General features: G+C 41.0%; 1 protein-coding gene across 1 annotated transcript in view; it reads left to right on the forward strand.

Moving 5' to 3' along the window:
• The window catches only part of LOC309584591 (homer protein homolog 1-like), a gene marked incomplete at both ends in the record, with an annotated part of 390,758 nt that extends 378,144 nt beyond the window's left edge, over positions 1-12,614 (forward strand). The window contains one exon of the mRNA XM_082300685.1: positions 12,426-12,614. Within this exon, the coding sequence (XP_082156811.1) occupies positions 12,426-12,614 (189 nt within the window). The remainder of the gene's footprint in view (positions 1-12,425) is intronic.
• Positions 12,615-15,440: the final 2,826 nt, after the last annotated feature.

Genomic DNA, 15,440 nt, shown 5'->3' on the forward strand with positions numbered 1-15,440 from the left:
TGAATTTTCTTGAATTTTTGAAGTAGAGATTTCCAATCCGGCATTTTGGACTTCTGTAATCACACTGTCACGAGCTTCTTGTAGCTCTTGTTGTGTGGACGCTGCAATGAGCAAATAATCCATATAATGAATAATTATTGCTTGTGGATATTTCTTTCGTGCTGGATATAAGGCTCGTGCCACAAACCATTGACAAATGGTTGGAGAATTTTTGAGACCTTGTGGAAGAACAACCCAATGATATCTTTGCAGAGGTTCTTGTCTGTTGATACTTGGGAAAGAAAATGCAAATCAAGGAGCATCCTCTGGATGAAGTGGGATGTTGAAGAAACAATCTTTGAGATCAATGATTACAAGTGGCCAATCTCTCGGAATCATCGAGAGAGATGGAAGTCCAAGTTGAAGTGGTCCCATTTCTTCAATGACCTCATTAATCTTTCTGAGGTCATGGAGCAATCTCCATGAACCAGAGGTTTTCTTGCGAATCTCGAATACTGGAGAATTCCAGGGACTATTAGTTGGTTTTATGTGGCCTTTTTGCAATTGTTCTTTAACAAGACTCTTGAGAGCACTCAATTTCTTCTCTTCCAGGGGCCACTGGTCCACCCATACAAGTTCGCCTGTTTTCCAGGTTAATTTCAAGGTGGTGAGTGCTGCAGCAATCCCTATTAAAAATCTACTTCTATTTTTGTTCCCCATTGTGATAAGAAGTCTCTTCCCCATACTGTGATGGGCTTCTGCACAATGAAAGGACGAATGATTGTTGTCTTTCCTCCTGGTGCTGAAACAATTGCATGCTCACTCTGCAGGCATAGGGTATTTCCTCCAGTACCTGAAAGTGAGTTCAAAGGTGCCCTCAAGCGCCATTCTTTGGGCCAAAAGAGATAAGAGATGACTGTAACATCTGCACCAGTGTCCAACATGCCCCTGATTGAGATTGTCTTGTCTCCACATGTTAAGCTACAAACGAGCACAGGTCGATCACGGCCTATCTGCTTCATCCAACTGGCATGAATATCCACATCCTCAATGTCAACTGAAGCTTGTTGATCGGTCACTGGCATGATCTGTTCTGTTGCATAAGATGGTAAAGCAATAGCTGTGGCTATTGGAGTATTTTCTGGAATAACCAGTGGAGGACGTAAAGGTTGAGCCAAAACTGTTAGATCTTCATTTTGATCTGCTGAAACAATTGATGGATAAACAATGAGCCCTATGATGCTACATCTTTCCTTGCCTACAATTAAAAAGTCTTGTCTCTTCCAAGATGTTCCAGTGACCCCTGTGGGTATCACTGCATGATTTTCATTCATAAAACATACTAATTTGGAAGTTGCCAATTCGCATTGCACCCCTGGTGGTAGCAATTCTGGGTCACTGGGAAATCTACAGATGGTCTGGCTGACAGAGTTTGAGTGACCTTCTCCGATAACTGTGTTCCCTGTGGGATTATGGATTGAGCTGTCGCCATCACTTGTGTCATAGCGTGTTGGCGTCCCGCACTCCTTTTCAAGTTTCCCGGAAGTGATAAAAGATTCCCATCCACATCTGTTCTGGTGTGACATTGATTGGCATGATGCTTTCCTCTTCTACATCTTGGACAGAGGCCTGATATTTTCACTTTTTTTTCAGGCCCTGGACAATACTTTTTCATGTGTCCATATTTTCCGCATTTAAAGCATGGTCTCTCAGTGAATTCTGCAGCCATCACTTCTGTGGAGTTACTTCGTTGCAGATCTGAACGAAGCGCTGCTACTTGCTCTTTAAGAAGTTTTCCAAGTTCTTGTCCAAAAGCATTTGCTTGAACTGTTGCAACATGCTGAGGTGTACCCACCTTACTGCATGCTTCTATCATTTCGGCTATGGTCGCTTGACCAGGTATAGCACTGATTATACGTTTGCACTCTGCATTAGCCTTTGCAAAAGCAAGACCTTGTAGCAGATATGGTTTTGCCGCTTCATCACTAACTTGTCTGTCCAAGGCTTGCTTTAGACGATCAACGAATGAGGTAAAACTTTCAGCAGGACCTTGCTGCGAGAGCTTGGGGTGGGTCGGACGGTCAGGATGGACGGAGACGAGAGATCTCTGAAGTCAGATCTTGGAACATGTGGTTTATTGCAAAGGGCGTGGGTATAGGGGCACTGCTTAGAGCTGCCAGACTCAGCTCGGAGCAGGCCCAGGAGAGCAAGAGCGTAAGCGGGTAAGTAAAGAGAGAGAGAGGAATAAGTGTGCAAAGTCCTGGTTACAATACAATAAATCATCTTCTGTACTGAATATTCTAATTGTCACTAACCAATCTAACACAAGATACAAATCCTATAGCATTTACATACAGCCTATACGAGTTCTTATATTACCATAGAGTGTTACATCTTAACTTCTAAAAACTACTCTTTGGACCCCTTCTGCTGAGCTAGTAGGGTCTGCTCTGACCCTTGGACCTGCCTGCAAGCAGAGGGTATTGTTCAATCAAGAGGGGATTACCTTCAGTCGGCCATACCATTGTTTTCCAGTTGTTCAGTAACTAAGACTTGGTATCTCAAAGGTGGCTTTCATTTCGATGTCACTTATAGTTTTCATATTCCCAAAATCTTTTGTCAGGCAATCATATTTATAAGGCTTTCCTGTTTCATCTTCCCCAACACCTTGCTTTATTTCTGTGTAAACGCCCTCTGGGGTTCCAGTTGGTGGAATTTGTAAGATTGCTTTTTGCGCTGCTTCTTTGATATCTATAAGCACATTTCGAGGCAAAACTACTGCCTGATCTTCTGGTCTAGCATGAGGTTTGTCACCAGCCAATTGCTCTAATGTGATAGCTGCCTGTGGTCCTCCTGTATATTTTTCTCTCATCTCACGAAGTGCTCTTCTCACATCCCATAGCAGGAGTTGTGCATCTGTAAGTATTGTTGAGGCAATACTTCTACAGTCAAAAGGTACCAAATCATAATCGTTAAATGTGCCTCTCAAAAGTTGTTTGAAGTATGGACTTCCCAGTCCATGATTCTTTACTGCATCCATTAAATCTTTGATAACTTGATGATCCATAGGTTGCCACACAGGAGGATTTTGATTGTGTCTGGTATATGTAACCGGCATTACAATACTATCTGTTTCGGCCATAGTAAAATATCTGTCTTTAAGTCCTCTTTTCCTAATACTTGACCAGTCTGTTGTAGCAGACGTATCTCTTGAAACATATCTGTCAGGTGAAACCATGTCCATACCAGCATTTCGTGAACTTGCAGCTTGATTGGACTGCAGGGATGCAGGATCTTCTTCACCGAAGAATCCATTCATTCTATCTTCTTCTCCCCCTCCTGGATGAGGAATAGGGGACGGTATTCGCGGCTGTGCACTGTAAGGTAATAAACGAGGAGTGGCTGAACCTGCCATCACAGGTGGCTTTAATCTGGACACTGAAGGAAAGGGTACAGTGGATCTGGACAGGGAACTGCCACCATGCGGGATGGGTGAGGGCTGGGGACCCAGCGCATCAACCTCTTGAGGTAGATAATCTCTTGTACATTCTCTGAGTCGGAAGTAAAGATGATGAACAAAGTCATCTGAAAGCTAAAAGCAATGGTGGAAAAATGAGGGATCAGATGCCTGTTGTTGTGGAATTCGAAGCTTTGAAGAAGGCATACGAGAAGTTGGAGTTGTACTGCTCACTGTAAAAAAATGAGATGAAGCTTGAGAAGATATAAGAATGCCTTCTGAAGCTGTGATGGTCACCATATCCTCCCCACTGAGGTCCTGAACAGGCACTTGAGGATGAAAAAGTCCCATAAAATCAGCTGAACGTCCCTGAGAAGTTCGAGAAGAATGTGCACGAAGTGGAATGTCTCTCTCCGAGACCTCACTTTCAATAGGGATAATACGTGGTTCGTCCTGTTGTGATGGAAGAGGTGTCAGTATATATTTGAAAAAGTCCTCTTTCTCTTTTGGAGATAAAATCGATTTTGTTTCGCTGAAACCGTGCGGGAGATGAGGTTTAACATCGTGTGATTGTCGTGATAATTCTCTGAGTGGTGTTGTCAGAGGGATGACGGGGGTACATGCGATGGTGACACGGTAGTTGCTGAAATGTCTCGGCTGTATGCCCTCGGCCGTGGCTGCGGTGCAGACACGGGCTGTGTTGACACAGAGCTGGTGTGAGGTGTAGCTGCTGAAGGCTTGTACGATGGAGTTGCAGTAGCCGATGGAATTGCAGGGCTGGCTGGAGGTGCTGTGCCCACCGGCCACGCCGGCGTAGCAGCTGAGGCGTCCGTGCCTGGCAGACGTGCGGGGATAGCAGCCGGGACCAGGGGTGGGGCGGGGCTGGTAGTAGAAACGCTGGGGCCGAGGACTGGAAGCGCGGCTTGGCTGGAGCCAGGGGCGTGGCTGACGCCCTGGCCAGGGCTGGGGGCAGGGCTAGGAGCAGCTCGAGTAGCGAGCGGTGTTGCCGGGGTAACCGCGGTATCTGAGGACGGGTGGCTTATGCCGCGCCGCGCAGGCGTGGAAGTGAGGTCTCCCGAAAGCGGAAGTAAAGCTGGAGTGATGACGTCAGAAGCAGGCGTCGCTGCCGCCGCCGCGGCGGGCAGTTCAAACATTAAAGCGGCTGCGAATCCGTGCTGTGTGGGGGTAGCGGGAGAGCTAGATGGAAGCTCCGGGACCGCCCCTGGCCGCGCGCATGGTTCATCTGATGGGAGGACCCCGGGTTCGGGAGATACGGACCTGCCCCTGACTTGCGCTGTAACGGGCAGTTCGGGCAAGATGGAAACCACGTCCTCCGAGGCAGACTCCGTCTTCAGGGAGATGGTCAGGGACCTCCCGTCTCCCCCCCGGGCATGCGCGCGTGAAGGGAACTCTAAAATTGCCGTATCATGCTCCTCCGTCAGACCGATCAAATGTTTTAATTTCGAGTCCGACAAAAATTCCAGTTCCGCTTCCGGAATGGCCGTACTCTCCCCGCCGCCTGCGGTGCCTGCAGGAACTCATAATCGCTTTTGCTAAGAACCTCGGGGACTTTCGCACGAATTTCGCATTTTTTGCCCGTCTCTGAGGGTGGGAAGGGTTCGAGCGGGGGTTTAGAATCTCCCGCTGCTTTTACTTTTACGGGTGTCAGCGAAGTCTCCGCGGGAGTTTTAAACATCTCTTCTTCGTCAGAAGCAGGAGGTGCCAGCTCTATAAGCGTTTCATAAATTACTCTAGCTGGTGGTATTAATTTCTGAGCCGTTTCATCTCTTAGACTCGTGTAATGGTATAGAATAGAATTAATATTTCCCAAAAAGATGGTAAATACAAATCTCCAATTACTGCATCAGGAAACTCTTTTCACCCAGGACAGCAAACAACGTATTTCTTTTTTGGATGCTGGTAAGGGATGGTTATGAACTAGGTTTTCAAAACTATGTATTATATTTGCCTCCGCTTGGGACAGAACTGCACCCATAATTTGCTTCTTGGTCTAGTTTTGGACAGCTTACCGTGTTTTTGATAGATGTTATCGGCTCGTGAAATCCCAGTCCGAGTTCCGTCCAGCAGTCCACAGCTCCTCCTCCCCCCTGTCGACCGAGGTTAGGAGATCCTGGAGTTTCAGGGCCGACCCCGGGGTTTTCTTTTGTTCTCTTTCTGGTCGCGCGCTGCTGTCTAAAACATTCTGGGTTTCTTCGTTCTGATGAGGCCGAACACGGGGCACCAAATGACACTGAACCGTGCCATAAATCAAGTCCCTCCTGATGGGAGAGAATTTTCTAAAAGTCCTTGCAAGGAGTTTCAAAGATAAACCGAGAATTTTCCTTGATTTTCAGTGCTTCCAGATAGTTGTTTATTAAATCTTATTAGAGGAACAGAGCCACTAGCGTGACCCAGGTACAGCATAGAGCACAGAAAGCAGGAGAGAAGTCTCTAATTATCAAGATTTACACAGCCTTTTAAAGATATTTGCACCAATGGTTACTAAAAACGTATATTATTTTCACTTTCCTACCAATTATTCAGTAACATGGCCAGGAACTGCGGAATTCTCTATCCAGTCATTCCAAACTACTTTTACTGCAGAACATGGAGTAGTAGAAGAAGGAGAAGGTTTAAAGAACAACAACAATCCTCCATTTTGATATTTTTTACTCTTATCTATTTACTACAAAGAGAAGCCCAAAACCTCTAAATTTTTCACCCTGTGACAATCTTACATAATAGCCTATCACCTAATTCACACCACTGTATTTTCTAGTTCTTGTGTGATCGTTGGTAATTTTTTTCCAAGGTTGGAGGTTAAAACAGTGTTGTTCGGGGGGTAAGAACCCTTAAAAACAGGCAGAGAAATATTCTCGGCACTCTGGGTTCCTACATTCCTTGAATCTCATTTTCTCATTTTAACTACAGAATAAAAAATATAAGAACAAAATGAGTTTATTCATTTTTCCCTCTTCTTAAGTCAAATTATTTGGGAAAAGTATGTTACTATAGTGTTTTTTTAAAGAATGTTTTGATTACACCTGAGCTTGCCTAATCCATTATTCCAAAAATTGTTGCTGGCTTTAGACTAAGCATGGGAGTTTTCGGATGAAAAGGAACTCAGCTGAGATACTCAAAAGTAAGATTATAATGAAAGTTGTGTGTTGGGGTCCCTCCCCCTGCCATGGAGCCCTGGGAGAGGGGCCCTGGGGGGGAGGCACGGGGTTTCCCTGCCCCTGGTCAGTCTCATTTCCCATTGGTTGGTTTGTGTTCCCTGGTGTGGCCAAGGACCCTTGGGTCCCGTGACTGCGGCGTTCCTGAGCTGAGCCCCGGCCATGCGGCTGGAGAAATAAAGACCTCTGAAACATCTACCACGAATCTGTCCATATATACTTCGCTTTCCACGAGACTCCTGGTTTGATATATGTGTGTTGCAGTAATCCCCGCTGCAACAGTTGTGAATTGTTCTAGCAGTAGCACATGCAATAATTTCAGTGTAAGATTACATGAAAAGGAATAATGAGCTGAGAACTAGCTGTCCTTAAAATTATGAGAGACTAGTAAGAGATGAAACATGTTTTAGAATTAGAAAATGCTAAGGTTTTTTCATAAATTGCAGTTTAAATAGTCAGTAGCTTCCTTTTTTGTATATTTATTTCTTTAGTGACAAAATGGATATGTTATTTCTATATTTCCTTATGTCACATTGTAGGTGATCAGTTTCTGAAAATGGTTCTATATGATTCTCTTAAAATAAATTTATAGCTGTATTTGGATCCAATTTAGAAGTTGCCTTTCTTTAGCTTAAAGCTTATTACTGACCTGATGCAGTCCATCTAAAAGATCTTAAATTCTTGCTTTGATAATACTGGCTTTCTCTGAGCCACTTCACCCTACATCTGTGACATTGGAAAAATGGTGTTTTCTTCTGCAGCTCCAGACTAACAATCTCATATCTGTTCACTTAGTTGACTCATCATCTGTTTTCAGGGTGTTTGTCTCTAGAGTCCATATCTGGTTTTCTCACTTTTTTCTTCTGCTTTATTTTTTCCTCTTGTGTTTGCAGATGGATCATGGAACTCTAAAATATTTTTAATATAGCCTGTATGAAAAACTCTATGCAAAGAAATTATTATTTCAAGGTGTGTTACATTTCTGACACACTCATATCAGGGAATTAATTAGAAATCCATCTTTGACAAATTCCAGTGCTATCACTATGAAGTGTATTAGGGCCCTTTTACTTAATAATTTCATTAGCAATCTAGAGAAGACTTATTAATGAGTCATCATAGGTGTGATTCTCACAGTAAGTCAGGATATCTTTGTTACTGTAGTTGATTCCTAAATATAGCTGTTGTGTATGGTTTGAATATTTTATTTGTATGCTTGCACTGAATTCCACAAAATATTATTACAGTGCAAGCAACAAATGTGTTAATAATTTATTTATTTTCTAAACCAAAACAATGTATGACAAATTACTGTCCCTGCTGTAAGAAAATATTGAAAAACCAGTGTAAAATAAAACTTATAAAGGGCCTGAATGTATCACAAGAGTTAGTTTATTGTTAGATGAGATTAATTGCAAATAAAGTTAAATGACACAACTAGGGCAATAGATTATATCATATGGACATGTCTCCCCATCAAGAAATAACAATTTTGAGGTACACTGACTTGTAATAGGAAACTGGACATGAACTTGTAATGCAATACTATTGCAAAAAATAGTAATACTAATCTACAGTAAGCACGTGTAAGGATCAAATGTAAAATTTGGGAAGAAGTGTTTTCCAGAAATTAAAAGCAACAGATCATGGCATATTTCAGTTAGTTTTGCTTCCCATAAGTTATTAAAGGTGTTAAGTACAGATTAGGGAAAATAAAACAGAAGGAAGTATGCGAGAAAGTATATCTGAGGAAGCATTTGGGGAAGGTAAATGTATATGGATTAGGAAAGAGATATCAACAATGGAATATAAATAAAGTACACAAGCTGGAAGTTTAAACAAAGTAAGGGAACTCCTGATTTGAAGAGAGGAATAACAATGGAGAGTTAAAGGGAAACACCTTATGCTGAATATAGATAGAAGTTCATACATCTTACATAAAGCTTTTGGTTTTACCTGGGTGCTCCCACCTAACAGCTCACAGCAGAACAATTACTCAGTTAAAGAGCATCTGAGGAGGGCCTAAAAGATAATGTTCAGTGCTAGGTACAGGCCAATGGGCTACTCTTCAGTCCCAGATCTCATGAAACAAAATCATATAGAATCATAGAATGGTTTGGGTTGGAAGGGACCTTAAAGATCATCTAGTTCCAACCCCCCTACCATGGGCAGGGACACCTTCCACTAGATCAAGTTGTTTAGAGCTCCATCGAACATGGCCTTGAACACCTCCAGGGATGGGGCATCCACAACTTCTCTGGGCAACCTGTTCCAGTGCCTCACCACCCTCCCAGCAAAGAATTTCTTCCTGATATCTAATCTAACCCTACCCTCTTTCAGTTTAAAGCCATTCCCCCTTGTCCCACACATGCCCTTGTGAAAAGTCCCTCTCCAGCTTTCTTGTAGGCCCCCTTTAGGTACTGGAAGGCTGCTAGAAGGTCTCCCCGGAGAGAGGAGACTGGGGTTTTTTCCAAAGTGATCCCTTCCATCACTGGCTTTCCTACTTACAAAAATTAGTTATCTCTGGGGTAAGAGCAGTGTCAAGGAGACTTCCTAGAGCACACACATTTGGTGAGTAGAGGAGGAGCAGTTACAGGAGAAGCAGGAAGCATGAACTAATGGGGAAAAACAGCAATTGATTTGGTGTGAGCTAAAGAAACAACTGTGTCATTCCTGCAGAGCTGAGAGGACCCTGAATTTCCCTTTTCTTCCTGTACTGTAGTCACTCAGTCTCAGAGGGTCTTGAACCTGTCATTTATACTGGGTAGTACTTGGTATTATTTGGAGGGTAGGAGTAGACACAATGAAGGAGAGTCTGCAGAGTGTATGGACTGGATTATGATTAGTTAGCTTATTTGTCTATAGTAACGGTGGGGTAGTTAGTCCTTACATAAGCATGTATGTATTTTAATTTATATTGTTTCTACAAATGCTCTTTTCAGTTGCCTTCCTTTAATGCTTTGGCACCTATATTACTCAGTGTTAAATAGATCAATTCTTCTCTTGATCCTGGCATGAAGGGATGATTCCTGCTTTCATCTGCACTGTCTAAAACAAGCGGCCAAAAATCTAATTTTTGGCTATTTGCTTATTACCACAGGCCTACGCCCTAGGGTATATCACCGTGTCCCGCAGCCACAGGGAGGAGGAGGAGAGAAGATCCAGCAGGCAGGAATTGTGCAGCAAGATTGATTTATTTAATTATTTTACAAACTCTTTTATAGACTTTTTCTTCATAGTCTAATTGGACAAGGATCAGCCACCCCTTGGAGTGATTGGCTAAAATCCTAAAACATCCATTGTCAAAATATTTTTCTACTATACTATAAACAAGACTTTTCAAGGTTGCAGGTGTTTGGTTGTTTACATAACTCTGCTACCTCTTCTGTGAGAGAGAAAAGTATCTCACGGACTTAGAAAATAGCAAGAAAATCCTTGCTAGCAGCATTTTTGTATCCACATTTGCTCATTTACAAACAAGAAGTAAGGGAGGTATTCCATTTCAGCTTGGATGTAACCCTTTGTGCCAGTTTGGACAAATTTGGAGGAAAATATCCTCTGATAGAAGGCAGGTTAAAACCATCGCTCCCCCACCAGGTTCAGGAAAAAATAAATTTTCCTCTAAGGAAAGTGAAAGAGAGAAAAACTATTTATTTAACGAACACGCCGGAAAAGGATAATAATGCTAAATAATAAAACCTCTTGCTGTGGAGAGAAAACCTGGGAAAATTTCAGAGTCCTTCCGTAGGTAGCCTCTCCCCTCCTCCTCAGAGCTGGGATGGGGTGGGCCCTCCTCCAGGGCCTTGATGAAAAAATCCTCCCGATGTGCTCTGATGTTGAAACAGTCCAGAAAAGAAGAAGAAAAGAAAAAAAAGCCGAAGTTCCAGGAAAACAAAGTTCAACTCACTGTCTCCTTCCAGGGAAAAAGGAGCTGGAAAAAACTGGCTGGGAAAAAAGGCTGAAAGCTGCCTGAAGAGCAAGCAGGGTGCTTCCCTCTGCTCTCGCTTGCTGCCGCAGCTGAACGCAGAGAGCCGTCTCTATCTCAGTGTCCTTGAAACAAACTGCTTTTAAAAGTTTTGCTCTTCCCCCTCTCAGGCTCAGTTTAAAGGCACAGAAAGGCACAAAATTAATTTCTGGGCATGGGGCAGCGATAGGTGATACACATCATAAAGTCACCCCAAGACACCCTTGGATGCACAAGCAATTGCAGCTATGAGATCAGGTCCCTGAGGCTCTGCCTTCTCCACCTGCATCGCCACTGGGTTTTTCCCCCTTCAGAGACTGGGAGCTGACACCCATCCATCCTCTGGCCAGGGGTGCAGCTGCCATCACATGCCTCACAGATGGAAAGGCGACAGACTGACACAAAGCTGCCATTTTATACCTCTTACCCTTGACTGACCAAATACATATTCTATATGGCTCAGGTTGTTTCTTATGGTTAGCCGAGATCTCCTCAATGTAAACATGAATGTATTCATTAGCTTTGAGGGAGACAGAAGAATTGTAAAAATTGTAGTGGGAGAGTGGGAGGGCAGAAAGAAAGCTCATGCTGGGAGGAATGACTGCTGCCAAATTGTCCAACCTATGGCTATGTGAAACTAGTTGCTGTAAAAACTCAGAGCAGGCCCGTTAAAGCTTTGTGACCCAAAGCCACTGTAAAGGTAAGTGGTGTTTAAAAATGTTAATGTATGTAAATATAAATTCACTATGCATATTTCCAGAGAATGACTGTGCAGGGTCCATGATATACTAAATATGCTGTCCCTATGAGAGTGTTTTTCATAGTTGAAATTAAGAAATTCAGCATGGATTTGAGACACACAATGAATGAGACAAATAACAACAATATGCTATTCCAGACCCACATGGCCGCTACATTAGTAATTTGATAAAAGACTGTTTTGGACAAAGCAGAGAGAAGCTTTGACCTCCCTCCCATCATGTGCAAGCCAAACTAGTTAGGAGTCCCTGGAGGCAGCTCTCCCCTCCTACTGGCTGGTTCAAGCGGGCTTTTCTTCCTTATGAATGAGAGCTGAGGTTGCTTAGGGTCAGATCCCCTCAGCTATGTGTAACATGATGCTACTTTGCCTTTCTACCCAGTGAACAGGAAGAGCTTGTCTGTACAGCACTAGTGGCTTGTGTGCTTTCCCTGCTCTCACAGCTGCACTACTGCAGAGCTTGCACGTGGGAGCTCTGAGGCACAGTGCAATGAGACAAGACATTCAGCTTGCACTTGCTGCTTTAAATTTGTTGCAATCGATTTCACTTTGACATCAGTCTTGCTAGTTTATGTTTTCGTCTTAATTTTCAGAGTGAAAAGGACTGTATTGTGGGACAGGAGTAAGGTAGTATTCCTGCATCTATAAAGCAGTATTCTTCATGAGCTTCTATATGGGACCATTTAATGAGGACTGTGTACTTGAGCAATTCATGTAGTCTAAATACGGGAATACTTGAACTTAGGTAAACCTTTGAGAAGCTTTTTTTAGTAGGTGGCATATTTCTGAATGATAGAATTGATAACTTAGCTGAATATCATCACATCCATTTTGCACTGATTAAATTTTATCCCTGTTCAAAAGTTTCTGTCCTTCAGATGAATTACTGAAAAAAATGGAGAAAACCATAGCACATACAGAATCTTAATAACAATTTGGATTCTGGTTTTGTCTTAGTGAAACTGAAAAGGGTGACAGTCACAAATTGTTTCAAAAACCAGTTGACAAAAATAACACATGAATACCAGCAGGAGGTTATACTGTTTTCTGTTTGCAAACAACACATTAACTTTTTATGTATTTTCTCTGAAGGAAGTAGAAATTCGAAACAAAGACCTGGAAGACCAGCTGTCTGATCTAGAGCAACGTCTGGAGAAAAGTCAGAATGAGCAAGAAACTTTTCGTAAAAACTTGAAGACACTTTTAGAAATTCTTGATGGAAAAATATTTGAACTAACAGAATTACGAGATAATTTGGCCAAGCTAACAGAATGCAGCTAAAGAAAATGGGATTTCAGTGCCAATCAGGTTAAAGATGCACTGTCTCTCTTCATAGGACTATGATGGGCTCTGCATCAAAATTGCACAAAATTAGAAAATGCTCCGCTGAGAGGGCTTGTTTTAAATTTGAGTCATATTTAAATGTAAAATTTAGAACTCAGTTTGTAGTTAGTCAAAGAAAAAAAACAACAAACTTGAATTACAAATTACCTCCTTGTACATTATTGGCCATAGATAACTTAAAAGATAACAGTAACGGAATGCAATCCTTTTCTAATTATCAGTGATGGAAGAATTAGTAGCGTAACAGGTCAAACCTCTTTTTTTGTGATAGGTACAGTATAGGTTATCTGCCATTTTATTTATTTAAGATATTTAATTGCTGTGTTTTGTGCAAGAACTTAGTGATGACAGCCCTGTATTTTATTGTCCTTAATAATTTCTCAGGATACTTTCCACTGTGGATCAGCAATGCCGTTACCAATTTATTCTTGCCAGGAGTGAGAGAGAGTTGCATCTTTAATTGAAAAAAAAAATTTGCTATAACTGCTTGTATAAAGTTCTTCCTTTTGGGGTTTTTTGGTTAGCTGGTTGGTTGTTTGTTTGGTTTGTTTTTTCTTGGGTTTTTCTTGTTTATATACTTGTTTATATATATGCTGGAAGATACTGTATTTTTTTATGGAGCTTACTTTGGTGTTCTGCAATATTATCCAATGTAAGGTTTACTTTTTCATATGAATTATATGTAATTAGAGTGAGATACTATCTTCCACTTAACTATATTTTGAAGCCAACCAATGATGGCAGGTGAGTCCCCCAGGAAAAAGTCAAAAACCCCCTGAGAATTCTAAATATAAAATTTGACATGTACAGATAACAAGAAATAGCCAGTTGTTTGTTTTCTGGCCATGATACATGTATCGACTATCTATGTTCAATTAACCTGTTCTGCAAGAGAGTTTTCCAGCATGTCACATAAATTTCAGGTTTTTTGAATAATGACTTATGGGGAGCATTGTTTATTACAGATTGCATTAAGGGCACAGATCTACTGCAAGGGATTACTCGTACACTGAACTTTTCCAGGCAAGAAAACTGTTTCTAGAAGTTCTGTTGTCATAACAAATTGAAATGTAGACATGTTTACTCTTTTATGGGCCTTTATATCACATCGTTATCCAAACTACACCAGTCAGTATTCTGAAGTGTTAACTAAATGTTTAAAAGCAGGAAATTAATTCTCCTCAGTGAGCAGGTTTTAAAGTTGTTTTGATGTAATTTGAACAGTTTTGACAAACATGCATTTCTTTATATAATAGATTTCTTTAAAAAAAACCACTTTGAAAGGTAAGCCAGGTGTCATGTTCCTTGCATCAAAGTACTTTCTTGACATAAATTGCTTGTAATGTTGAAGAGGGCTTTTTTAAAATGTATGAATGACTGTCAGACTTCAAAGTTGAAAGATGCGCTGACCTTTGTTTGCTCCCTAAATTAATTTGAAAGTTAAACATGAAATCTAGTTGCTTATTAAATTTATCCAACATAGTTTTCTCCACTTAGAGATTGCTATTTAAAACTAGAAAATATAAGGGTTTTTTAATGTATGTACTGTGTGTATATACCATATAATGCACACAAGTTCTCATTTATATCAGAAATGCATGCTTTATTTCTAAAATACTGGGGTTTTTTTCTTTACCAGTAATTTATCAGGTGCCCTCTGACTAGTCAGGAAAATGGTTTAAGGCAAATGCTAAACCATGATGTATTATACTGTATGCAATGTACACAATGTTTACTTTTTCTCCATATTTTTAGGGTATTTTCTCAACTACTTTATTTATTAAAGGGGTGGAGGAGCTTGGTTCATTGTTGAAAACTTTGTGGTGAGCTACATGTTTTTCATTTGATGGATTTTAGATGGTGGTCCAGATGAGCAGATACAACTAGTTTTTAATTTACATGGGGATGTTTGGGCCTGATTTTCCTGTCACTTGCACTACTGTAAAACAGATGTGTTCTTGAAGTGATGTCAGCAACATTCAGTTGGCATAACAGCCGTGGAAGTACAAGGAGAATCTGTCCTGTTAATTCTCAGTGGACATAATAAGGATGAAGAATGAATAAAACCACAGAAAGTTGATGGCAGACTAAATGTAATATTATTTTTAATGATATTATTATTTCAATTTTTAATTATATGTTGTCATTTACATGTGGGAAAATACTGGACAGAAATATTTCACTTAAATTTTGTGAATATGTGTGGTGCATTAGTATTTCTATGTATACGTACACACGTATGTATGTACAGAACATGGAAAATTTTAGATGTCCACATTTTTAATATTTTCCTAATGAAATTAAATTTAAAATTGGAAATTGATATTTGAGAATTTTTTTCTCAATAGATATGCTTCCTTTCCTTTTTTAAAATAATACAGTTACTGAGGGCTGCACCTTTGAATTCCCAAATAGTTGTCAAACATAAACATGGGATAAGGTGGACATACATGCACATATAAATAAAATCCTATCGCTAAGAATATTTTTAATGTTTATTTACAGTAGGTGAGTATTTAGAAATTGCAACCCCAAAGTTCATACTTAGGTGGCTGTACCTACTGTATCCTCTCCACTTCTGGTTTAAGATAAAAGTTTGCCTGTTTGAAACATTTCCCAGAGATGGGTATTGTGCATTTTATCTACTTTTGCTGAAACTATGGGAATATGTATACCAGAAAGTAGTGTTGAGTGCTATAGCCTGAAAACATGACTGTGAACTTGCACAGAAGGGAAGAGCAGTCACATCATGTGTAACTTGTT

Source organism: Coloeus monedula (assembly GCF_965178545.1).
Source record: "Coloeus monedula genome assembly, chromosome: W".
NCBI classification, from domain to species: Eukaryota; Metazoa; Chordata; class Aves; order Passeriformes; family Corvidae; genus Coloeus; species Coloeus monedula.